Genomic DNA, 27,378 nt, shown 5'->3' on the forward strand with positions numbered 1-27,378 from the left:
ATTTTAAGTTCCACATAGAAAACTAAATAGACAAAGCCAGGTGTACTCTAAAAAAAGCACATGGTGCAGGTTGGTGGGGTAGAGACTTAGCTCTGCCAGATATTAAAGCATATCATAGAGCTTCAATAATGAAAAGCATGGTATTATTGCATTGATAGTCAAAATATATGCAAAATGCAAAGTCCAAAAATAAATCCAAATATGCAGAGAATTTAGCATATAATAGAATTTGCCATGTCAATCTTTAGTATAAATAGGGACTATTCAATATTTGATGCTGAACAACAGAATCGTCATCTGGAAAAAAGACTGGTTTGTATCTTAGTAAATACTCTGGGTTAAATTCATATCAATAAAGATTTTATATATAAATATTGAGATGATAAAAAACTCATAAAAATGTTGATGTATTATTTTATGAACCTGGCTGAGAGAGGTCTTTATAGTTACCAACAAAAGGTAGAAGCCACAAAGAAAAGACTGGTAATTTAACTGCATGAAAAGCAAAAATGTCTACCTGTGAAGACTTCGTAGAAGCAAACAACAAAAGAAAATTGTACATGAGGCATAGAAAGTATTACTAAATATTTGAGAAAATGCTTAGCTTTACTTATAATGAGAGCAAATCACATTTTTAAAAGCACCATAAATATATAATTTTTCTCCTATAAGACTGGCAAAACTGAGAGTTTGACAACTTGCTGATTTTATCTATTGATGTTGAAATGGAAAATCACTATAATATCTGAGCAGAGCAATTTTGCAATATTTATCAATACTATAAATGTATATAATTCTTGACCTAGCTTTCCCACCACATGTCCTCATCCACATGATGAGTAATATAGGTGCAAGATTATGCATGGCATCATTGGCTCTTTGAGCAAAAGAGTAAACACAGATGTAGAAATGACTGTGTAATACTAGTACTGATTTGACAATCTATGAGATATATGATAAAGGGAAAAGAAAGGAAGGCATGCAATAATGTAGAATTGTATATGTAATAGGCTATCTTTTGATTCTTTATATTCTGCATGGGATCATCTCTCTTAAAGTCTTTTTTTTTATGTTCTTTGTCTCGGTGTACTGAAATTTCACTATATTGAAACTTTTGAGGATTATATTCTTCTTAAAAAATGAAATATCATTGAAATATTATATTAGTTTCAGGTGTACAACATAATGGTTCTATATTTGTATATATTGTGAAATGATCACCACAGAAAGTTTAGTTAACATTCATCACGACACATAGTTACATTTTTTTCATGTGATGAGATATTTTAAGATTTACTCTTAACAATTTTCAAATGTACAGTACAGTACCATAAATTATAGTAACCATGTACATTACATCCCCAGGACTTACTTATTTTACAGCTGGAAATTTGTACCTTCTGACCACTATGCCCCATTTCACCTATCCCCCACCCCCCATTTCTGGCAATCACAAATCTGGTTTCATTTTTTTTTTTTTTTTAGATTTTTTTCTTTTAGATTCCACATATAAGTAAGATTATACTGTATTTGTCTTTCTCTGTCTGACTTATTTTACTTAGCATAATGCCTTGAGGTCCATTCATGTTGTTGCAAATGGCAAGATTCCACTTTTTTATGGCTGAACAATATTTTTATATATTTATATATATATATAATCCCATTTTATTTATATATATGCATATATATATATATATATATATATATATATATATCTGCCACACCTTCTTTATCCATTCATCCACTGATGGACACTTAGGTAGCTTCCATGTCTTGGCTGTTGTAAATAATGCTGTAGTGAACATGGGGTGCAGATATCTTTCTGAGTTAGTGTTTTTGTTTCTTTTGAATAAAAACCCGGAAGTAGAATTGCTAGATTATATGGTAATTTTATTTTTGATTTTCTTTGAGGAAACTCCATACTGTTTTTCATAGTGGCTGCACCAATTTACATTCCCATGGTTGTATTCTTGTTCATATCTTGTCAATATCTCTTGATAAACCCTTTTATTTGGAAGCACGTCTTTCAATTTTTAGGTAGTCTCTGTATTATGTCACTAAGAATTTTTTTCTGTTTTATTTTTCTGTACCCCTAAGTCCAAAATTTTGATATTGCATCTTCTAAATTGATTCTTCCATTTTCTCATAATCTCTTATTTATTTTCCATTATTTTATTTTTTTATTTTCTACTGTATTCCCCATTTAATATCTCAAAACTAGTGTTGAATTTTTGTTTTATTATATTTGTAATTGTCTAGAGAATTTCAGTTGTCTAAATTGTACATTTTCATGATATTCTGTTGTTTTATATAAGTAAAATAACTTTTCTTATGTCTATAAGACTATTATAGCTTTGATTTGTTTTAATTTTCTTCTGTTCCATTCAGTATCTCAATTTTCTGTAAGTTGAACGATGTTTTGTTCTTTCTCACTTGGAGTCTTTCTGCCAACTTCAGGTGACTCTATTTAGAGGTGAAGACATAAAAAGATTCCCTTTCTCCAAAGAATAAACCTTGAAAATTATTTATTTGTGGGCCTGGGGGAGGTGAGTGAAGAGTCAGTATAATATCCGAATTTGTGATTTGGGAGAGAAGCTGTGTTACTAATCTCCTTGTTTCCAGAACCCATCTCAGTACCACATTCTTGGATATCTTTAAGTTCTGAGCATCTCAAGATTGTCTAGGTAAATGACTTTGTTTTTCATAAACATGCCTTCTAATTAGACTTTTGTGTTTTTTCTGTTCCCATTCTGCTAATTTAGTCCCCACGCCTCCACCATCATTTCAGCTTCTCAAAATTTGTTTTCTCCCCTCTAGTTATCTCACTGCATTAAAGTTTTGTTTTATTTTATTAATTAATTAATTTATTTTGTTACCTCCTTTTAGAAGTCTGGGGAGGAGGAGGCAAAAATATCTCAGTTAAATCCAAATGTTTAATCAGATATATCATTATGGAAAGCTTTGTAAATTGGATAATTTACATAAAATAGATGCATTCCTAGAAAAAATACTTGTTTGGTAAACTGATTCAATAATAAGTATAAAATCTGAATAATCCTACAAGCTCTAAAGTAATTGACTAAAATAGTTTTAAAAAAAATCTTTTCACGGGCTTCCCTGGTGGCACAGTGGTTGAGAATCTGCCTGCTAATGCAGGGGACACGGGTTCGAGCCCTGGTCTGGGAGGATCCCACATGCCATGGAGCAACTGGGCCCGTGAGCCACAACTACTGAGCCTGCGCGTCTGGAGCCTGTGCTCCGCAACAAGAGAGGCCGCGACAGTGAGAGGCCCACATACTGCGATGAAGAGTGGCCCCCACTTGCCACAACTAGAGAAAGCCCTTGCACAGAAACGAAGACCCAACACAGCAAAAATAAATAAAATAAATTAATAAACTCCTACCCCCAACATCTAAAAAAAAAAAAAAAAAAGACTAAAAAAAAAAATCTTTTCACAATGAAGAATACACAAAAAATAGGGTCTCATATCCAAGTTCTCCCAAATACTGAATAAACAGTTAAATGTAATACTATTTTCTTCAGGAAATAAAGGAATTCATTGTACCAGGCTGACATAACCATATTATAGTTATTTTCTCTCAGCACGCTAAAGATATGATTTTTTTGACATCATTAATTTACTTCTCTTTCTTGTGCCTGATCTTCTGATAATCCTATCCATTGATTATTTTATTACTAATATAGTAATAATATTTTATAATCTTAAGAATACAAGCAGTCAAGTTACACTGGTAAGGCTGAAAATAGTTTGAAATATTCTGCATGGCTTCCTAGTTTCTTCCTTTTTTTCCCAGAGTGATAGGTGAGATTTCTAAATGAGGTCTGCACACAGCAGGGAGATTTCAGCTTGTGAACCCTCTCTATTTATAATTCATCTGTACTTTGCATAATTTAGATGATATTTTGCAAGAAGTCATGTCTCACGAATTGTAGGTTTGTAAATTAGAAACAATTCTAAAATAGGGCTATCAGCTAGAGGGTTTTGTAGATAAATACTATCTCCCTAAGAAATATTTTAGTCTCCTTTATAGGAGGTTTAGTTATATTCACAAGGAGATTGTATCAGGTTCCCCATGTTCTTTCATTACCTGGAAATGTTACATCCACTAATGAAAGATAAGAAGTGCTCAGCTCGACTAAATTAACTCCTTTCTCCCCACAATTCTAGGATTTCCATTTGGGTTTTTGCTTTTTTTCACAGTTTCTAAATCTCTCATTCCATAATTCCAAATCTGTTTACCAGTTATATTCATCTTTTCCTATAGATACTTCAACACATTTACCACAGATATTGTACAGTCTTAGTATAATTCTAAGTCTGGGTTATCTGTGTGTCTGCTTCTATATGTCACATTATTTTGCTTTTTAGCAATTTCATTCTTTATTGTGTCACAGATATTATCTTTAACATCAGAGCATGAAGTAGCTGCATTATATATGTATATGTATAAATGTGTTTATGTATGTCTATACCTACGTATACACACACACACACACACACACACACACACACACACACACACACACACACACTTATATTCCCTGACTTTCTTCCTTCTTGTCAGGAACCTAGGATAAGGTACTGGCCATTTTTCTATTATAAATATTTTAAGGAATTTTTCCAAATTTCTTTTGAAATTGTTCCCTGTACGACTACAATAGATAAAGAGCAAACATTTTTTGTGTAAAATGTATTGTTTATCATTATTACATTATTTTTATAAATATTAATTGGAAGTTTATTTGGCATTTGATTGTTTTTTAAATAGCATGGCCTGGAAACTGTGTCTTATTCTCTTGCTGTATTTCTTAGTCCATTTTTTAAATGAGAGGGTTGGGCCTTATTCTGTTTTAGGTCTCTTTTAAATCTAATATTCTACAAACGTAGAAGCTTATTTTGTGTAAGTGTTGCCAAATTGCATTTATCAAGTAATGTGACAACTGCCTTTAATAATTCAATGTGAATTCAAGTGTGTGAAAGGTTATTTAATGTTTCATCTCTTTGTTTGTAAGGATCAGAAGGTGAAAATCATGAAGTGGTTACTGGCAGCTACTTCTTTCTCGCTTGCAGCTGCATGGAAGGTGCTGTCAGTCTGAACCGATCCAAAGCCCTTGGTCATGTGTGTTGGTTCCTACGTGAAGGAACAAGGAAGGTGAGGTACATTTCTGTAGTAGCTTCTTATTGCCTCTCTAACTCATAATTGTCTGAAAAATGCTAGAAATGTGAAGCTTGCAAATTCAATGTTCGAGATGTGCATAGCTTAAATATAACTTCATAAATTCTCAACAATGTACTTGGAAATCTTTTTACGTCTTATATTTATAATATAGAGAGGTAGTAAAGAGTTTTAAGAATCACTTTATTCCTAGTCTTCTGTCTCCTATTTATGTTATAACTTACAGACTGATTTAAAGACAGTCAAACACAGATGTGATAATGCCACTTTTTTGTCTAAAGATTGTAAATAACTACCCTTGTCTTTGGAATGTAGTTAAATCTCTGGAAGATTTCTAGTCTCTGGTCAGTCTTACCACTAACAACTGTGGGACTTAAGGCAAAGATACAAAGAATGGCCCTCTTTTTCCCAATCTTACCTCTACCATGTACAAAATAGATATTTCTAAACAACACAACAGGAAAAAAAATAGAATTTTAATTTTAAGTAGATAAGGAACTTCTTGTCAAAATGATTAAGGAGTTTTCCAAAAAGTTTAGAGAGTTATCCTAATATTTGTAACCTCTCTTGTCTGGACACAACCTAATTTGGTCATTTTATATAAATAAAAACCAAATTGTAATTTTCTGTTTGGTGTATCATTCATACAAAATTTTCAGTAAAGATTTTTAAGCTCTTTTCATTATAAATAAATCCATTAATATTGAGCAACTTTATAAAAAATAATGCAAGTTTTTTTTTTTTTTTTTTTTTTTTTTTTTGCGGTACGCGGGCCTCTCACTGCTGTGGCCTCTCCCGTTGCAGAGCAAGTTTTTTTGTACATAAAATACAACCATCTAGAGAGGCGTTACAAATACAGGCAAACAGACTTCAAACTCTTCAGAACTTTTAATTTCACGTATGCCCTCAAGTATATTTTTCATTATGTTTTTAAAATTCATGAACATATGCATTAAGCTTAATATACTTTTTCACATGTGTATTTAGCTAAATACAGATACACAACTATGCACATAGATGATTAAGTTTTTATCTTTAAGAAACATTTGACTTATCAGCATATTAAAAAACAATATATATTATATTAATTTAAATAAGTAACTGTTTTAGGAAACAAGCAAATCAAATATTATCTTATATACATATTTCTATTTCTCTGTATTTTTTAAAAATAATTACCAACTTTAAATAAAGTAATGAACATTTGCTGTTTTAGACTTAATAGAAAACACAGAGAGAGCAATCCAATAATTTTTAGCTATTTTATTTTTTCATGAGCACACATTTTATAACACTTTATCAACTTTTTTGTTAGTCAAAATAAACATAAATATACCTATATAAACATAAATATACATCAGTTAATGACATGTGCACATTTTAATTTCCATTCTATAAGAAAAATGGTAATTTAAAACTATATTTAGAGATCAATATTTGTTTATTTTTCTTATTTAAAAATTATTAAGGTATCCAAAGATAATTTATTAATTCAATTTAGTATCAGTGTAAGGTCTTCCAAAGATTTGGAAATTGTAATTTACAATATCATGTTAAGTTCTTATAATTTGCAGTATCATCAATAAAACACTCCAGTACATCAGTGTAGTAGAGTCAGTGAAAATGAATTAGATTTAACAGTTTAAATTATATTCATTATTAAAATTTCAAAGAATAAATACAATTTCAATTACATCAAATTCATATTTTTATAATTATAAACAATCTGGGGAAACAATAATAGAACACCTTTTTAAAAGTTAAATTGTTCTAATTTGCCTAAGGAGTCTTTTAGTTATTGGTAAATTACATAAGATTTATTTTTAATATAAATAAACCTCTGTGCTCACATATTTAAAAAAATCAAGACTTCTGAGTTCATGCCGGAACTCTAAGCTCCTAGTGCTCTATTCATCTAAAAGACTAATTAAATTACCTGCACACACAGGTACACTTTTTCTGCTTTGTTAAATTTTTGACAAAAGGAAAACACAAATATAACACAGTTAAACATTTTCTTCTCCTTGTATTTTTGACTGTGTGAACAATAGTCCTAGAATGTACATATAATTATAGAAAATTATTTATGATCAATTAATTTAAAATTTTCCTAAGAAAAACAAGGAAGAAACAACAAAAAAGAAGAAGTGAAGGAAAGCTAGCTTCAGACAGATATACAGTCATGATTGTTAAAAGTTAACTATTTTCAGGACTTCCCTGGTGGTCCAGTGATAACGAATCTACTTTCCAATGCAGGGGGCCTGGGTTCAATCCCTGGTCAGGGAACTAAAATCCCACATTCCGTGGGGCAAATAATCCCACACACCACAACTACTGAGCTCGTGCACCTCAACAAGAGAACCCATGTGCCGCAAACTATAGAGCCCATGCGCCCTGGAACCCACATGCCACAACTAGAGAGAAGTCCACATGCCACAATGAAGAGCCCACACCACAAATAAAGATCCTGCATGACTCAATGAAGATCCTGCATGCTGCAACTAAGACCTGACACATTCCTGTGCATTAAACAGTAATCTCTCTGTTAGACATGGGAGACACAGATCCCAAGACCTTTTCCCTTTTTGTTCTAATGCCTCTGTCAAGTGAACAATCTTGTTCATGTCAGAATTCCCCCAGAGTGACCACTGCAATTGCAGGTTGTCCTTGAGAAATTATAACAATGAGAGATGCCCATGACTTACAACAGGAAGGGGGGATTGTTTGTGTTAAGGCCAGAGACACCAGATGGACCCCAGAAAACATATCAGGCATCTGTGCAGTGTTACATCTCCAGAACCTGCCAGAGAAGCTGGTCCCAGCTCAGCGCCAAAAAAACTTTGAAGACTTTGAAAAGGTGACTCAAGGAATATTCTGTTCACGGAATGTAGACTGATGTGACCATCTGAAATCATCACTCATTTACATCATGTAGATGATGATGTTACAGGACCTAACCATACTCTCACAGATTCCCCAGAGGAAGTGATGTTGACAGAGAGAGATTTCATCTCTTTAGATCCAATTGGAATACATAATCAAAAAATTCCTAAAATGTACCTGTATGTACCTATGTTACTGTCGTAGTAGGAGAGAAGAAAATCCAGTGTTCTCAGATCAGGGTACTGTTTGCAGTCTAGAGTACTGAGCTTTGATAATGAGGCTATTTTAATTGGATCCTTGCAGAATGTTGTGTTTGTTCACTGTTGACCCTCCAAAAGACCACCAAACAATTCTGTTAAGGGCATAATTAGCAAACACAGAAGGCCTAGCCTACTCACAGAGGAAAACACTTGCAAACTCAGGAATAACTCAGTGTACACCACACATCTCGTTGGTCAGTCTCTTACTTAATTTTCTCCAGTACTGTTCCACTAGCTCATGCCAGTACTTAAAAACATACATGTGTATTGTCTCAGCAGAGTTGAGTTCCATCTCTCTTCTATTGCAATGGTCATGAATAGAGTCTTTCTTGCCTGTTTAACTTTGTCCAGTGCAATTTTTACTTGATTAATACTCTTCTAAGAATCCAAGTTTCTGCATATTATGATAAAGAAAAGTCGCTCAGTCCTATCCCTGAACTCTCTTTGCATATCTGTTTAGTTAACAAGGGCCAAAAAATGGTAAAATATGTGTCATATATTAGGCCTTAGAGTTTCTCCCCATTAGATCCCTTTGCTGAGTGACTTTACTAATATAATGTGTAAATGACAAAATAATTTATAGAAACATACAAGATATTCCATGAAATGACAGCAAATTTAAATAAAGTTGTTTACTTGCATATGAAAAACATTTTTCAAAAGTATGTTGTAAATATTATACATGTAGCTTCTATCCAGCAGAAGTTAATTTTTTGTAGTAATATTCTGTAATATATATGCATCAGGAGTAATGAATTTCCAGAAAAAGGAATTCTGGAAGTTTTGTTTTCCCTCTATTCTCCTTGTAAAGGAAAGATCATCCACAGGTTACATTTAAAATTTTATTACATTTCTGCCTCAAATAAAAAGTTTTAATATTAAGAATAAAATAAAATATCATTCCATTTTTGTGTATTTTTTAATGATGGCATTTTGTACAATGACACAAGTTAATAATTGATTATAATATAATTATTAATTACAAATATCATAATACAATTATAATTGCTAATGTAACTTTTATTATATGTAGTATTATGTATAACCACTGAGATTTCCAGGGTAATTTATATTTGTAGTTATAGGTTTTACTCTAATCATAGGCATACATGAGCAGATCTCAACCTTTTTTTGCTCAAAATGCTCATTGAAAATCTGATGAAAGCTGGAAACAGTTCCCTCACGATAGCTTATGTACACACAAGCACACTGTTTTTCATAAAATTTCAGAGGGTTAATGGACTCCTTTTAAGTAGATTCCTTGATTTTTTATATTGAAAAACCGAAAAATCTTTCCCCTACATGTGAAAGATTGATTCAACTCAGTAAGTATCCACTGATAGAGTTTACTGTCTTATAAGTTTTTCTGAGAGATCTCTTCTTATCTCTAAGTTTAATTATAGAAAGCTAAAACTCTGGTAGAAGACTAGGCTATGAATAGATAAGAAACCCCGTTGAAATACCAAGTTAAATATTTCTTAGTGCCAGCAACTACTTAATGGTTTTTAGATACAGTAAAGAATTGCAGTAAAGAATTCACTACCATCAGCATATGATGAAAGCATTTAACAAAGCTTTAAATGCAATTTAGGTGTTCATATCACAATTTTTAGACAAAGGATAGTGTGGTTTTTGGTACATAGTTGAGGAAATTAGACACGTTTTCATTTGGTTCTTTCAGTTTTTCTTAAATCCTAGTAATAAATTATTTTGAAAATAAACCAAAAAGGAAGGCATATAATTATAGGAAATACTAGTTTGCTATAGTCTGAATTCTGCACTATTATTTTTTGTTGTTAAAACATTGTTTTGTCATGATTTTTTTGGTATTAGTGGCCTAGATTTCTAATAACTAAATATACAATGATTCTTTAGTGTATGACATTTTTCTCTCCAGCATAAAATAGCAAATTATGAAGTTTTTTGTGTTTTTCAGTATAAATCAAAAATTAAGCTTACATGAAGCCTCACAGATTCTAAGCTTTGAGTGTGATTAGCTGGTAATATCTACTTTTTTTTCTTGTGTTTATTGAATCATCCCAAACTATATTGAAAACATGCAAACAAACAAAATCTCTGTATTTACCCAGTACCTGGGAAGCATTGTTCTTTTCCAAGTTTTCATGGACTAACTGGATGTATCTGTATACTCTTGACCAGACCAGGAAACAAGAAAAACAATCAAACAGGAAAGATGGGGCAGCTGTTACAGGTGGGGCAGTGAGTGTCAGAGCTGCGGTAACAGACAGAGGGTTAGAGTCTGAGTCACAGGAAGCAGATAACCACCCAAAGTGGCTCTCTCCTGAGGGGTCACAGTGGACAGTGCAGCCTGGGTCTCGTCTACTTATTTGAAAACCCATAAAATTTCCTCGCTACAAGCAGACTGTACATACAGTTTAACAGGACTGTGCATGCTACAGTACAATAATACTAATACCTCACAAAATAAAAAAAACTTATACCAAGAAATCAAGAAAACATATTGTGTGTATGTGTACAGAACATAAGCCAAATTAGATTTTAGAATAAGACTAATTAAATTATATTCCTTTTAGAATTAAAGCAAATCAACTAAGAGGACTTCCAAGGTAAATGGGATAATGGAAGAAGATAATGGAAAATTTAAATATAAATCCAAAATTTCCAATACAATCTCTACAAGACAGTACAGACAAACAGGGAGAAAAAACACAACTATTAATTACTGGTGTTTATGTATATGTTACTTATGAGTAATTGAAGTTTTAGTGCTTTGTATTTGCTAGTTGTGTTGAAAGTGAAGAATTTACATATTGTATTTTTATATAGTGTATTAGAAGAATTGGCAAAATTTGAATAAAGTTTACAGGTTACAAAATATAGTATTAAAATCAAAGTTAATTTCTTAACTTTGATAATACTACTGAAGTAATGAAAAAGTATAATCCTTGTTTTTATAAGAATATACATTAAAGTAATTGAGGATAAAATGCAATACAATCACAAATTTCAGAAAATAAAATTAATAATATGAATATATATGTATGTACAGATGTATATAAACATATATTATGTATATACATATATATAATGTACACATATATATGGAGAGAGAGAATAATAAAATAGTGTCATTAAATGCTAATATCTGGTGTTTTATATGTAAGAGCTTATTTAACTTTGTAAACCAATTATAACAATTTTCCTTTAATTTAAGAAACTTTACAGCAAATATACTCTGTATGTAGGAATGGTTAGGCACTCAGTAAGGGATAAGGATTTTCTGAAGTACAAACACATAGAGAAAACATGTAAATTCAATTATAATACTTTAGTCATTGATTAAGTGTAAATAGCTTTTGAAAAACACCTCATCTGTCCATGTCAAAGACCTGTTCTCCTTCCTAGTGGAGTTAGAATTCTTAATTGACTTCAGCTCCGAATAAAAAAATGGAAAACAGATTCTCATCTAATGCTTACCCAACAGAGACTAGAACTCTATAAATAATTAATTTGTCATTAAAGGATCACACTGCAAAACCAAATTCCTAATTGTATTGCTACTGATAGGAAATAACTTAATGGACTTAAAAAAAAAACATAAAGAAAACATGGAAATATTCAGAGGAAATTTTTTTTTTAAAGTTATCAAAGTTCTACTGTGTTTTGAACTCTCTTCTGAGACCTAGGAAAGGATATGCTTGAGTTTAAGCATTCCATAAGATGTGCACTTCTCTGGTGACAAAGTTTGCCTAATTCTTTCAAGTAAATCTATAGGGCATATCTGTGTAAGATCTCTAAAAATAGTTAAAGTGGTAATTTTTTTAAGACTAGGTATAATTATGACTTCCATGCAAATATAAAATAAAGTGTTAAAATTTTACTTAATTAATTTTTCATAAGGGATGCAATAAAATGTTACAGTCAGTTCAAAGGCAGATCCAAATACCTCACTCAAGGAGAAAAAGCTATTTAGTGATAAAGGAAACAGGTTTTCCATGGATATGGTTCTCAATATAATGCTATTTCTACCATAACAGTTAACAGTTTAGCAATGTCTATAAAATTTTGAATAAATAAAAGCTTAAAAAATTTCTACAACTTTATAGTGGATATTGATCTATGTAACTTTTTACAATTTATGTATTACTGTTATAATTTGAGAATGAAGTGAATTTGACTGTTGAGAACAATTTTAATATAAATTAAAAGTGAATATATTTTATCCTTGCTAAAAGAACACATGGATTTAATACATAGGGAAAATAAGAAATTCAAACAGAAATAATTGTAATATTTTAGTATATAATGGACAATTACAAAATTCTTATTTCTTATTTTTTATAGATATGTGCAAATGGATGTAGTTGGTTGATTAAAGAAGATGATAAGGGATATTGGTGCCTATGTACTTCCACATGGTTTTGCAAAATGTGTCTGGAAAACACAACTGACTATGAAGGAAGTAGGTGTCAACAAGCTATTTATGAAGAGGAAATTAATATATCCAGGTATTTTATTCATCATTTCAACAAAGAATATCACCTATTTATCAAAATATTATAATTATACTGATAAGCCATGATTGAAATATTTAATAATATTTAATAGTATTTATTTTTGTTTAAAATTGTATTCATGCATCAAACATATGTAGTTATTATATGTTATGCAATGTGTATTATATATTATAAATAACAATAGAACAAAAATGAGGGTGATAAAGAATAGGCTTATATAGAAATAATTTTATCACATTAAAATTAAGTTTGTATCTGAGGGAAATTAAATCTGTGACAGGTTCTGATATGTTAGGATGTATATGGTAATCTGCAGAGCAACTATTAAGAAAATAACTAAAGCAGTACAGTAAAATAGCATTACAGGTATTAAAATTTTTCCCTCAAAAATATTTTCTTAATACAGAAGGAAGTGGTATCAGAAGAATAGAGGTTTAAAAAAGGCATAAAATGTCTGCAAAACAAAAAAGGAAATGGCAGACATAATTCCAACTATATCAATAATAACATTACAATCAAGTGGATTAAAAATCCAATGAAAAGGAGAGATTTTTCAGACAAGATAATTTCTAGATATATACAAGTGTATACTGTCTATAGGAGACATACTCTACATTTAAATGTACAAACAGATTGAAAGTAAAATGTTGAGAAAAGATATATTGTTCAAACAACAACCATAGAAAGTTGGAATTTCTATATTAATATCAAAACAATAGACTCGAAAAGAAAAGATGTTCATTAGAGAAAAGGAACATTTTATAATGATAAAAGAGTCAATCCATCAGAATATGTAGCAATTATAAACATATGCACCTAACAACAGAGACCCAAAATGCATGAAATAAAAACTGACTGAATTGAAGGGAGAAATAGCCAATTCAACAAGAATAGCTGAAGACTCCATTTCTGCACTTTCAATGGTGGACACAACACTTGGCAGGAGAACGTCAAGTCTACAGAACATTGGAATGACATTATAAATCAAGTAGAATGAGTAGATAAACACTCCAGTCAACAACAGCAGAATAACATTATGCTCAAATGCACATGGAACATTTTCCAAGATAGATTATTTACTAATACAAGCTGCAATATATTTTAAAATAGTGAAATTTTTAATATGTTTTCTGACCACCCTGAAATGAGATTAGAAATCAAAAACAATTTGATAAATTCACAAAAATGTGATCATTAACACAATTCATATAAGTCAATTAATCAAAAATAAATCAAAATAGAAGAAAATCAATTGAGATTAATTAAAATGAAGACACAACATGTCAAAACCCATGTGATGTAGGTGATGCAGTGCTTAGAATATAAATTATAGCTGTAAAAATCAAGGACAATCTCAATCAATATCCTAAACTTCTAATTTAACATGATGGAAAATGTAGAAAGGAAGGAAATCATAAACTGTAGAGTGAAATGAATTAAATAGAGTATAGATAAAGAAGAGAGAATATCAACAAAACCAACGTCTATCCATTGAAATGATTAACAAAATGAATAATCCTTATCTATACTAAGACAGAGAGAATAATCAAATTACTAAAATTAGGAATGATAAAGAGAGTATTATTTCTGAAATTACAGAAAGGAAAAGGATTATAAGGAAACATAATGAACAGTTGTATATCCAAAAATCTAGGTAACTATGAAGAAATGGAGACATTCCTAGAAAAACAAAAACTATTGAAACTCACTCCAGAAGAAACAGAAAATCTAAATAGATTTTTTTTAAGTGAAAAGTTTGAATTATGAATTCAATGAACAAACAAAAGATTCACACTAAAAAATATCCAGGACTAAATACCTTCACTGGGGAATACTTGAAACATGTAAAGCAGATATAATAGAAATTATTAACTGTTCTAAAAATAAACGAGGGAACATTTCTCAACTCATTCTATGAGGCCAGTGTTACATTGATAACAAAATCAAAGACATCACAAGAAAGTAAAATTACAGACCAGTATGTCTAATTAATCTGAACACAAAAACCCTCAACACAATTGTATGCAGCAGATCCAGTAACATATAACAAAGATTATACACCACGACCACGTGGGATTCATCACAGAAGTGCAAAGTTGGTTTAACTTTCTAAAATCAATTAATGTAATATGTCATGTCAATTTAATAAAGGTGAAAAAGAAGACATATGATAATTTCAGTAGATGCAGAGGAAAAAGGCATTTGACAGAATCCAACACCCCTTCATGATAAAAAGAAAAATGAAGATACAATGGAACTTCTTCCTTCAAACTAATAAGAAATTAAAAAAGAGAGAGACAAAACACAACTAACTTATTTAATGACAAAATAATGGAAATGAAAATTAAAAACCAGATAATACTTTATACCCTCTATTATCAATAACATGATCAAAAAGAAAGATTAATAGAAAATACTGGTGTTGGTGAGGATTTGGAGAAATTGGAACCCTCGTATGCTGCTGTTGGTATATAAAATGGTGCATGCAGGTACTTTGAAAAGGGGAGTTATAGATTTCCATAAAACCCAGCAATTACTAGTAGATACTCAAAAAAATGAAAATATGTTTCTATACAAAAACTTCTACATTAAAGTTTGTAAAGTTTTATTCATAATAGTCAAAAATTTGATACAGCCCAAATGTTTATCAAGTGATGATAAATGGAAAATAAAATGCATTACATTCATGAAATGGAATATTACCAAGCAATAAAAAGTAATGAATTCCTAATACATGCCACAACGTGAACGAACCTTGAAAACATGCTGTGGTAAAGAAGTCAGTCACAAATGACACAAGTACAGATCAATAAATATTTGTTTTAAAAAACAATTATTTTTCAGGATCTTTTTTTATAAAAAATATCCTTTATTCTGTAATATAAATGCATGTTTTCTGTGTTTCGCTCTGTTTATGGTAACAGAAATTTACCATAATTTAATGAGAATACACAGGGTTCTTTAGTAGAGGGTAATGGGGAAATGGCTTACTATTAGATCATAGATAAAACTGAATTGCAACCTTATACTTTATTTGGGATCAGATTCTGAATGTGTTCAGAGACCTAAAGTTAAAAGGAAAAACAAAAATATGATGTAACTGAAAGAAATGTAGAAAAATATCTCCATGATTTTGAAATGGAGAACTTTTAAAATTACACTATTGATACAATGAAGTATCACCTTACACTGATCAGAATGGCTATCATCAAAAAATCTGCAAACAATAAATGCTGGAGAGGGTGTGGAGGAAAGGAAACCCTCCTACACTGTTGGTGGGAATGTAAATTGGTACAGTCACTATGGAGAACAGTATGGAAGTTCCTTAAAAAACAAAAATAAAACTACCATATTACCCAGCACTCTTACTCCTAGGCATATATCTAGAAAAAAACATAATTCAAAAAGATACATGCACCCCAGTGTTCATTTCAGCACTATTTACAATAACCAGGACATGAAAGCAACCTAAATGTCCATTAAAAGAGGAATGGATAAAGAAGATGTGGAACATATATACAGTGAAATATTACTCAGCCATTAAAAAGAACAAAATAATGTCATTTGCAGCAACGTGGATGGACTTAGAGATTGTCATACTGAGTGAAGTAAATCAGACACAGAAAGACAAATATCATATGCTATCACTTATATGTGGAATCTAAAAAAAGGGTACAAATGAACTTATTTACAAAACAGAAGTAGAGTCACGGATGTAGAAAACAAACTTATGGTTATGAGGGGATGGTAGGGAAGGGATAAATTGGGAGGTTGGGATTGACATACACACACTATTATATATAAATAGATAACTAATAAAACCTGCTGTATTGCACAGAGAACTTACTCAATACTCTGCAATGGCCTATATGGGAAAATAATCTAAAAAAAAAAAAGGAGTGGATATATGTATATGTACAACTGACTCACTTTGCTGTACACCTGAAACTAACACAACATTATAAATCAACTATATGCCAATAAAAAATTTTAAAAATAAAATAACTAAAACTAAACTCACAAGGTACAACTTATAAAGCCAAACAATTATAGTACTGTAATAGAAATTAAGGATTTCTTTCAAACGAATGACACTAGCAAAACAACAAAATAACAACAATAATGTTAACAGGTGGTTGATCATTCATGCAAAAATATTTTTCTACTGATATATATTTCATAATAGTACAACTTAAAGTGTATAATATAAATGAAGTATTTAACACAGGTTTGAGCCTGACCACATTTTTGCCCTAAAATGTTCAAAAATACTTTCTGGGAATTTGGAAAAACTTAATGGGGACAAAAAAAAAAATCCCACTAAAGTTTTGTCCCTCAGGACTTCCAGATAGTTTTTGCTAAGTATGGGATCATAATTTCAGAAAACCAGGAAAGACTCTGAAGTGTTCATGGCTCCAACGCATGTATGAAGCTTCAAGCTTACGCACAAGTCACCAATCCCTACTTACTACCAGACATATAATAAAATGAAATCAATTCATTCATACACTCATCAAACATTTATTGAGCACTCCCTAATTAGAAAACATTGTGCAAAATGTTGTGGAAATGAGATCAAATAATGCACCATCCATAGGTAAATTAATATTCTCCTCAGAACACATCTCATGGTCATTTCATTTCATTTAGAAAGCAAATATCTTTTTAAACTACTAAAATAACTATTAGTTTCACTTTCTAAAGACACAAGTAGTTTGTTTTATAGCACTGAATTTTATGGCTTTCTTTCTGGAAACTTAAATTAAACCTGTTTCTCTACAGTCTATTTTAGGAGTTTCACATTGTCCATGTAATGCTAAGTATAACCAAAAACACTATTTTTCAGTCATAAGCAAGAGTCCTATTTCAAAGTGTAAAATCTAAAAGTCCATGATAAAAGCAGATATAGCTTCAAGACCTATGTCTGTAGAGTAAGGAGGCTTGTATAAATATATGTTTATGTGAATTTGCCAGAGAAATACATTTTACTTGTGGTTTAAAAAATTATTTCTGAACCAAGAAGTCTTATGATTATTAATTTCTAAGACTATTGTAATTTCTACCGTGATATCAGTACCTTTTTATTAAGATATGAATTTCTTGTTCTCTGTTTATTTTTAATTTTTGGTTTAACATGCAAACTTTGCTGCCTCCCAGGCAAAAGTTTTTTGTGTTACATTTTACTTTTGGAAAAAGAAAAATAAACTGGTCTATATATAAAAGTGGCTTATTGTTTGTGTGTATGTATGTATGCATGTATTTTTGGTTTTTATTAGTCTTGGTAGCACTAAATGGTAGCACTAAACCAGGGGTTTCCTGGCAGGAACTTAACTGCACAGCAGGAGGTGAGTGGCAGGAGAGTGGGCAGACCTTCATCTGCCACTCCCCATCGCTCCCCATTGCTCATTTTACTGCCTGAACCATTGCTCACATTACCGCCTGAAGCATCCCCACCACCACCTCCCTGTCCGTGGAAAAACTGTCTTCCACGAAACTGGTTCCTGGTGCCAAAAAGGTCGGGGACCGCTGCAGTAAACCACGTTTTCTCTAGTGGCTGGATCCTTTTGACTATTGCATTTACATGCACTGATATATTTTTTACTCTTTATTGTCCACTGGAAAATATCACCTTGTTTCCTTAAGCTTTATAATAAAATGATATAGAGGTCATTACTTAATTCATTTAAGCAATTCCAAAATAGATATTATTATACTGTCCATATGCATGCCAAAATTAATTATAATAAACTTAATTAAAGGAAGCATTTTTGTATAATTAAGTTTCAACTATAGTGTGGGTTGAAACTTAGCTAATGTATACACAATTCTTTTTTTTCTTTCTCTTTTGGGAGCAAACCAATATGGTGTTAAGCATATACAGTCAAAGTTTGACTATATTATAGCTTCAGGCTCTATGACTTTTCATGCTTTTTTCATATGTCAAATAATAAAAATGTTTTTATGCATGTTAGATGATTCTGTGCTACCCGGGCCATATTTTTATTTTAGTCCATAATATCTAGATAGCTTTTTATATGTCTAACCTTTTTTGCATTGCTTTTCAAATTATCTTCTAAGACTATGAACTTTTTGAAGCTATTTATTCAGAACTTTTAAGATGACCTTTCTCTTGAGCCTCACCCAATTTTAAGATACGTTTTATGATTACATAGTAAAACAATATTAATGGAGCATCTGCTGTATATAAGACATATGGACCATAATCTTAGGACTCAGAGTAATACATAAAGTAATATATTTAATGTCTTCTATTTCTAGATTATTTTTCTATTAAAAACCTAAATGGTGAATAAAACTATTAAATGACAATATTTAATACTGAGACCATACTTTCAACATACAGACTTTCAACTAATGTGTTCCTTTGTCCTTTCAAAGTGAATGAGCATTATTAATAATTAATCTATAAAATGTGATTAAACCAGGCATGATATAGACAGACTTATAAGCCATGTGACAGTTTAGAGTTTACCTAGAATTTTTTTTTTTTTTTTTTTTTTTACAGAGTCATAGGGGGTGGCAAGTGAGAGGTCATTGAAGGGGAGTAATTGTGTTCTATAACTTTATTTCAGGTAAACATAAGCACATTTGATATAGCTGGTGACAGAGTAACCTGCCCAGTAATTAATATACTTCATCCTCCTCTATGAAGTAGATCTAGTACTGATGATTTTACAGATAAGAAAATTATTTATAAATAAAAATTATTTATAAAGTTATATATATATAATTTATATATTTATTATAATTATATATAAAAGAGAAAATCATTTATAAAATAAGTTAGAGAAGAAAAATTAGAGCTAAGCCTGGTGCATTGAATATATCAAACCATTCACTATACGGCCTGCCATTAACAATCTCAGTGATCCTTGGCAAACTGCATCAAATGGCCAAGTTTTTTACAATGACAAGAAGAAAGGTTTAAACTAACTGAATTTTGACACTCTTGATGGCCCCAAACGCCTACCATCATATACTTTTATGAGTGTAATGACTTAGGTTCAGTAGGTTAATTTTCATTAATAATAACAGAGTGATTTGACATTGTTCTTCTCAACTCATTATCATGTTTATATGATTATTTTAAGTGTCCTTTGAATAGTTGGCAAGGGATATTTGAAAATCAAAAAAATTAGACCAAAAATTTTCAGCATTTTTTAGGTATCTTTCTCGCCTTATGCTTTCTTTTTCTTATGACTTATATGTACGTATATGCAATATCCAAAGGAATAAATGTGGTATATTATATAAGTTATAATCTTTAAAATGGTATCTCATAATCCACATTACCTAAGGTGATACCTAGCATATAAAGAAGACCCAAGAATATTTGTTTAATACACTTAATAAATAATTGAAGTACTCAAAAGATGTGTGTATATGAAATGAAGAAAATACAAGTTAAAAACCACTATCTCTCTAACTTCAGAAAAACCTTCCTCCTTTGTTAATAGCTAATCTGGCTCTCACCATGAAACCTATAGATATTTTCAATAATTTACAAGAAACACAGACTATATTTCACAATTATCTTGAAATAGAGAAAACCACATTAAAAACTACTAGAAAATATTGGCTAAATTGAAATTACCATAGGAATTAATTTTGTGTGCATGCTATTAAAGTCTCATCAGGATTTTCAACATCATTGAAATCTATACTTAAAAAATTTAAAATGACTCAATGAATTGCATTCATGTACTCAAGAAATATAGATAGATATTTAAAAATTCCAATATAGCTCTTAAAGGCTCTGGATGCGCAGGCTCAGCGGCCATGGCTCACGGGCCCAGCCGCTCCGCGGCACGTGGGATCCCCCCAGACCGGGGCACGAACCCGTGTACCCTGCATTGGCAGGCGGACTCTCAACCACTGCGCCACCAGGGAAGCCCTTCATCTATACCTTTAAAGAATAATTGCACTCAGTGAAAGATTGAGTTTGAATAATCCATTATGTGTAATAGTAAACACACACACACACACGCACACGCACGCACGCACACACACACACACACACACACTATACAATAACTCTCCTCCTGCCTCATCATCCCATCATGTAAGATAGGTTAATTTCCTCTCCTAATAATTCCCAGAATATTTGTACTTAATCCAACCTCAGAGATATTGTAATAATCTACTTATCACCTTCCCCACCCCCTGAAAACTCTGAGTGTCTTTCCAGCACCTCATTTATTTATTCAATCATTACACATTGAACAAGGTTTCTTGGGTCCTTCTCTCTGTGCTAGGAACTGGCATATACTAGCATATATACTGGTGATAAGAATTCAGAGGGAATAAGACAGCTATTGTTCCTGCCTTCAGAGAATGTACACTATAGGCAACTAAAAAACTGAGATACTAAAGCATTTGCAATAAAACCTATTAGAGTTATAAATATTAGGGTAAGCAGAGGGTGCCTTCCTTGAGATAAAGCCAGAAATTTGTTCACATCAGCATTACCTCATTTAGGTCAATGCCAATCACATAGACAATGCAAACATATACTTATGAATGAATACTATCAATAGAACCTAGTATTAATTTAAATCCCATTAGTTTTAGGCATGAGATGAAATATTTCAAACTTGTTTTATGCTGGATCAGCCTATCAATAGTGATGCCATTGTCCAGGAATGCCCGGGGCCCTCACCTGGCCTGCACTACCTGTGGCAGCCCTCACAGACATTTCCCCAACTGGAACCCATGTGGCCACCAGACTGGCCCTTGTGGTTCTTATCATGATTGTAAGATGCACCTCAGCAATAACCATCAGAGAACTTTGACAAACAAGTTTTATTACCATAGTTTGTGGAGGAGGGTAGATGGCACTCCTGGGCCACACAGCAAAGTCACAGCTCAGGTAAAGAGACACAGAAGACCTGGGGTTCTGCTTTTACTGGGGTCCAGGGTGGGATGCCTAGTGGTTTCAGTGTTCATCCTATTAGTGAATTTAAAACATGAACGTGGGAATTAAAGAGCAAGAAGGGAAAAGCAGGGTCCCCACAAAAGGTTATTTATCAAGGTCAAACAGGGCTTTCTAAAATGGGAAATTTCATGGTGTTGGGGGCTTGGCTTGGTTTTTTATGTACTTGTGTAGCTGGCAGTGTGTTTATTTCAGATGAATGTCTTTGAAATGAAGGCCTTGGTAATCAAAAGCGTAATGTCAGGCACTTATACTACTACCAAAAATTGTCATAATTTTCAGGCATTCACACTAGAGAAATTTCCAGCGCATTTTCGCAAAAATCCTGACACACACGCACCGTCATTTCACCTCAGCAAGTCACATAGCAGTTAAGTGGCAGGACCCGTATTTGAGTCTAGATCTGTTTGTTGCCAAAGTTCTTTTCAAGCATCATTCTGCACGATAACCAAAATTAAATTTTGCCAAGAATGGACACTTCCTACAAGAATATTTTAAAAGTACACCACACAACCTTCTTTAATATGTCCTCATCCTGTGGATTTAAGTAAATATGCGATAATCATTTAAACATGTTAAATTATATGACTAATTGGGTTTTTTGCTTTTCAGATGCAGCTGTTTTCTTGGTCACATGTTTAGAGTCGGTATACTCAATGTTGATGACTGCTTAGGAAACCAAAGCACGTCAGTGCAAGGCCTCTGCCTGACCCATTTGCACACCTGCAGTTGTAGCTCTCTGCAAAGATGTGAAAGACACATCTGTGAAATAGAAACTGAAGATTGTAAATCTGCGCCCTGCAAAAATGGAGCAACAGGTACACATTTACATGGCTATTTCTTTGGCAAATGTTTCCCAGGATTTACAGGCAAGTATTTCTTGAAATCAAATTGTCTAGTGGATAAGGTGGTTAATACATTTATTTAACATATCTCAAATGTGTCTAATGATCAGTTGTAGCTTGCTTTCTCATTTGGCAAAGTAAAAATATCTTCCCTTGGAATAATAGGATTGCTTCTTTGGGCAATTACACGGCTGACTACACAGCTCTGGCTCATGCAAATAAAGATGCTAAGGCCAGGCTGCACCACTAAGAATATAATGTACATGTCAAAGGTCTGAAGAGAAAATAGGCAACCATAACCTCCCAATAATAGTGCCTAAACAGCTTCAGTACACCCTTCAACCTACTGTTTGGCTGCCAAAGCAAACTGAGTGCCAAATTTTTCCTAGTTTAAAAGCAAAATTTTGTTTCGGTATTTTTGAGGTTAGTTTAATGGCCTCACATTAATAAGACTAAAAAATAAAAACATAAAATCACAACCATACTATATTCTTTGTAAAATCATAGAAGACAAATTTCACCGGGGCTACTAGTAAAAAGGCAGCTTTTGATACAAAAATATCAGAGATTAAGCATTAAAATTTATGTTATTTGAGATTTTATGCTTGGTCTTACATTGAAGTGATGTTCATAATAATTTCAAAACTTATTTATTATAATTGCCTTATAAAAATCAGTATGGAGACAATACAGGAAGAAAACATAACTGTCACTTTTAAATCACACCTAACTTTAAATAAAATAATGAAAAAATTGTCATGCAGTATAATATCCCATTTTATTAAGCAGACCCAACTCTAGAAGCTATTTGGACTTCCATCTTAAAATGAAAAAAATATTTTCCCTATTCGATATTTAAAGTAATATGCTGAAGCTTTTGGCGGAAGTTTAAAAAGATAAGTTCTAAAAACGGAAATGATGATATCATTGGAATAAACGTATGGCCATCCAGATTAGCTTTTTAAGGATGAAAATATATTTGAGTGCACAAATTCTGGTAAGTTTGCTATAAAGTTTCTCCCATTACTTCACATTTCACATTTCAAACATGTTTTTAGTAAAAATAAGATAGCATAAAATGTGCTAGTGCTGTTGAAATAGTTGTATCTGACTTAGAAAAAACATATACATATATTCATCTGTTTTTATCACATAGGGTATCTTTGAGAATTCAGTGAAAATACAATGTTAATCAGCAATTATACATAAAATAGAATAAAGAATGAAACTTAACTCTTCTAATACCATTACTAAGAGAAAATGTAATTTGGTATTTTAATTATTTGTGTATATATGTATATATACCTATGTATATGTATACACATTATCAATGAGCAATCTATTATTTTATATTTCAAGACTGAATATTACAGTTATCCATTATATGATCATTCAATATATATTATATACACATTCTTCATATAGTTAAACCACACATTATATAGTACTTACCATTGGTATATACTAAAAATAATTCATATGACTTACTTCCCAGCTGGGAATAAAAACATTCCATACCCATCTGATTGTTTTTCCAATCTGAAACACAAAGTTGTATCTGATTTTGATTTTGATTTCATGGAGTAATAAAAAATTTTGAGTATTTAAAATTTGAAATTATATTTGGAATACTTTTTACAGGCTTTTCATTATTATTATTTTTTTTCTTCTGGGAAATGTGTCTTTACTTAATCACAGTTCTTATAAAGACAGTTTCACTTATCTCTTTCCAGGGAGATAATAGTATTATCTGCGAATAAGGGTAGATTTAAAAAATTTACTTAATTGGTTTTATAGTACTGTTTGGTCAAATTTCTAGGATCAAGTACAATGCTAGTGGTAAAAATGGTCATCTTCTTGTTCCTGAATTTCATGAGACTTTGTGTCTCCATGCCACATGGTGTTGGCTTGATATTAAGTAGATAATAAACAAGGTGGAATCTTTCCATTTCCAATTTAAAACATTTTAAATAGAAATAAAGGGGGAAGTAATAATATGGCACAATAGCCATTTGATAGAGTAACATTTGCTTTTATTTACTTTTATAATTTTTAAATACTTTTGTATAGACATACAATAATGGACTTTTATGTGTGTTTATATTTATTTATTTTAAAAATATTTAGTTAAAAACTTTTGTCAGTTGCTTGTGCTTTACTTCCGAAGGACATTTCAAGATCATGATTACTCTTTTGCTTTGTGCTTCATCTCCCATGAACCAGTCATTTTTGTCCCATTACCACCATCACCCCCTAAAAGTTTATGTGTGTTTCTAGAAAATTTGTTTTCAGTGTTACAGTTTTGTGCTTATTTTACGCAAAGATGTGGAAAACTCTTCTTACTCTATACTCTGAAATATTTAAAATAAACTGGTTTGAAAGGATGAAAAAGTTCCTTAGGGTTTACCAACCAATCAACAAAATAAATATTTCTGCTTATTACTCTTAGAAAGGTTAGTTATTCTCTAAACTTCTTACACTTTCCAGGGCTTTATTGAGTCAATTTACTAATTTATGTGACTTGAGATAATTATTAAAATCATTGGCATTTAAATAATAATTTTATCTGAATTAATGTTTATTTCTTAATTTTATTCTGATTTTTATATGTATGTGTGTTTTCTTTCTAATTAGAATAGAGTTTATACAATTATTTTTATTTTCAAGGAAATTATTCATATATTTAACAATTGTCAAGTTTTTTTCTGCTTTTTGAATTTAATACTATATACATTTAATTATAGAATTCCTTTCTCTAGCTTTACTAAACTTTCCAATGTCTTGCTCTTTGCTTTCTTTACTTTTTATTTCTTTGTTAACCTTTAGGTAATTTACAAATTATCAAATTTTCTTTGTTATTTGGTAATGCAAAATTGGAGGCTAGAGATTTTACTCGGGGTATTGTTTGCTTGTACTCTAGAAATTTGATATGCAATTTTTTTGCAGTGTTTTCTAAGTAGACTGTTATTTAAGGTTTGATTTCCAATTTCATCCATCAGTCAATATGGCATTTTAAGTTATGCTTTCTGAGTTACTTGGCAATTTTGTTTATTGTTTGGTTATTAATTTCCAGTCACTGCATCATTAACACAGAACAGGGTCATCGATAATTGCTATTTGGTATATTTTTTTATTTTATTTGGAAGTATATAGAGAAGTTAAATCATCTTTTTACAATTTTCCCAACTGTAGGGGATTACAGGTAGCTACTGGGGGTCTGAAGGGAAAGGGGCTAAGAAAAATCCCTACAGTCAAGCAGAAACAGTGTTGTAGTTTGTTAGTAGTCCATGTATTCAGGACAAAAGTAAGGAGTGTTGGATTCATATGACTTATCTGCTATCATTGGCTTAGCATATAACAGTTCTTATAAGAATAATACTTGGATATTTAGACATAATGTATATTGTCTGTGAATATTCTTTAAAATTTCTTTTTCTGTGATTTAGGTTTGGGATAAGACTAATCCTAGGAGTTTTTCAGAAAAGGATTTTTAGGTGCCATTTCAGATGTAATAAATCCAAATATTTGGAAGTAGTATTCAAGAACAAAAATGTTTCAGTTTGTAATTCGGACTCCCGTGTGTCTTTGATGGAATGATTCTCCTATATTTCTTCATAGATGTAAACTTACACGTAAATATAAATGGGTTTACATACTTTGTCATTCCATTTCCCCATATTAATTTATATTTACACATACCTTCACTACTCTTTACATGCTTACCTTATGGGTTATACATTTTTAATTACCTTACCATATTTTAATAAAAATCATTACTTGTACCACATTCTAGACCATACACAGACCTTAACTATTTGAACCACATCTAACCTTCTCTAGATATCTACATATTTTGTATATGTTGTTCTGCATATATTTAAAACTATTCAGGACATTATTATTATAATTTTATACACTCAATACTTATCTATACTTATCCACATTGTGCCATTTTATTTATTTTATTACTTTCCTATATCTCCAAGCTTCCAACAGATTCCTTTTTACCAAACATGATAATTACTATTTAGAATATCATTTTCAGCTTTTCTTCTGGGATGAATTCTCCATTTTCTATTTGTCTGAATGTATTTTTAGTTCACCTTTATATTTAAAAGATGTTTTATGGTAAGGGATAAGCAAATGAGTTAAATGAAAGAAGGAACTGTAACTACAAGTTAAATATCTTTACAGTAATGTATTTAAAGTTGTATGTCTCTGTATGGCTATATTGCTATATTGAGCATATATATATATATATATATATATATATATACACACAAACACATATATGTATATGTATGTATCTATCATCTGTAAGTCTATTTATCTATCTATCCTTCCTATGATATTGCTAACCCTATAATATCTTTGACTCCTGTTTATCAGTTCCTATATTCCTATTTTTTATTTTATAAAACATATCGTGTCACAGAGAATTTAGAAAAAGGCTCAGACAGCTGAGATATCAAATGATTCACACAATTTATGCCACAATTTGAGCCATTCACTCCAGGTCTCTACTTATAGAATTCCATCATATTTTAAGTTTGAGGCTTCTGTATACTGATTATGTTCTAAAAAGCAGAAAAAATGGGGATGGGTCAAAATATTTAACAAATCCAAAACTTCAAATATTTTAAGATAATTATTCTCCCATAACAATTTATTCTCATTTAGCAATTAATACATATTTAGTCCTATTAATAATAGGGGAATAATAGTTATGCTTACATTGAT

At 31.2% G+C, this 27,378-nt stretch overlaps 1 protein-coding gene across 2 annotated transcripts in view; it reads left to right on the forward strand.

Moving 5' to 3' along the window:
* The window catches only part of EYS (eyes shut homolog), a 1,673,869-nt gene that overhangs the window by 137,288 nt on the left and 1,509,203 nt on the right, over positions 1-27,378 (forward strand). For both annotated transcript variants that reach the window (XM_049695235.1, XM_004282511.3), the window contains exons 7-9: positions 5,035-5,174; positions 12,668-12,831; positions 22,406-22,666. In XM_049695235.1, the coding sequence (XP_049551192.1) occupies positions 5,035-5,174; positions 12,668-12,831; positions 22,406-22,666 (565 nt within the window). The remainder of the gene's footprint in view (positions 1-5,034; positions 5,175-12,667; positions 12,832-22,405; positions 22,667-27,378) is intronic.

This window comes from Orcinus orca, chromosome 12, assembly GCF_937001465.1.
Source record: "Orcinus orca chromosome 12, mOrcOrc1.1, whole genome shotgun sequence".
In the NCBI taxonomy this organism is placed as follows: Eukaryota; Metazoa; Chordata; class Mammalia; order Artiodactyla; family Delphinidae; genus Orcinus; species Orcinus orca.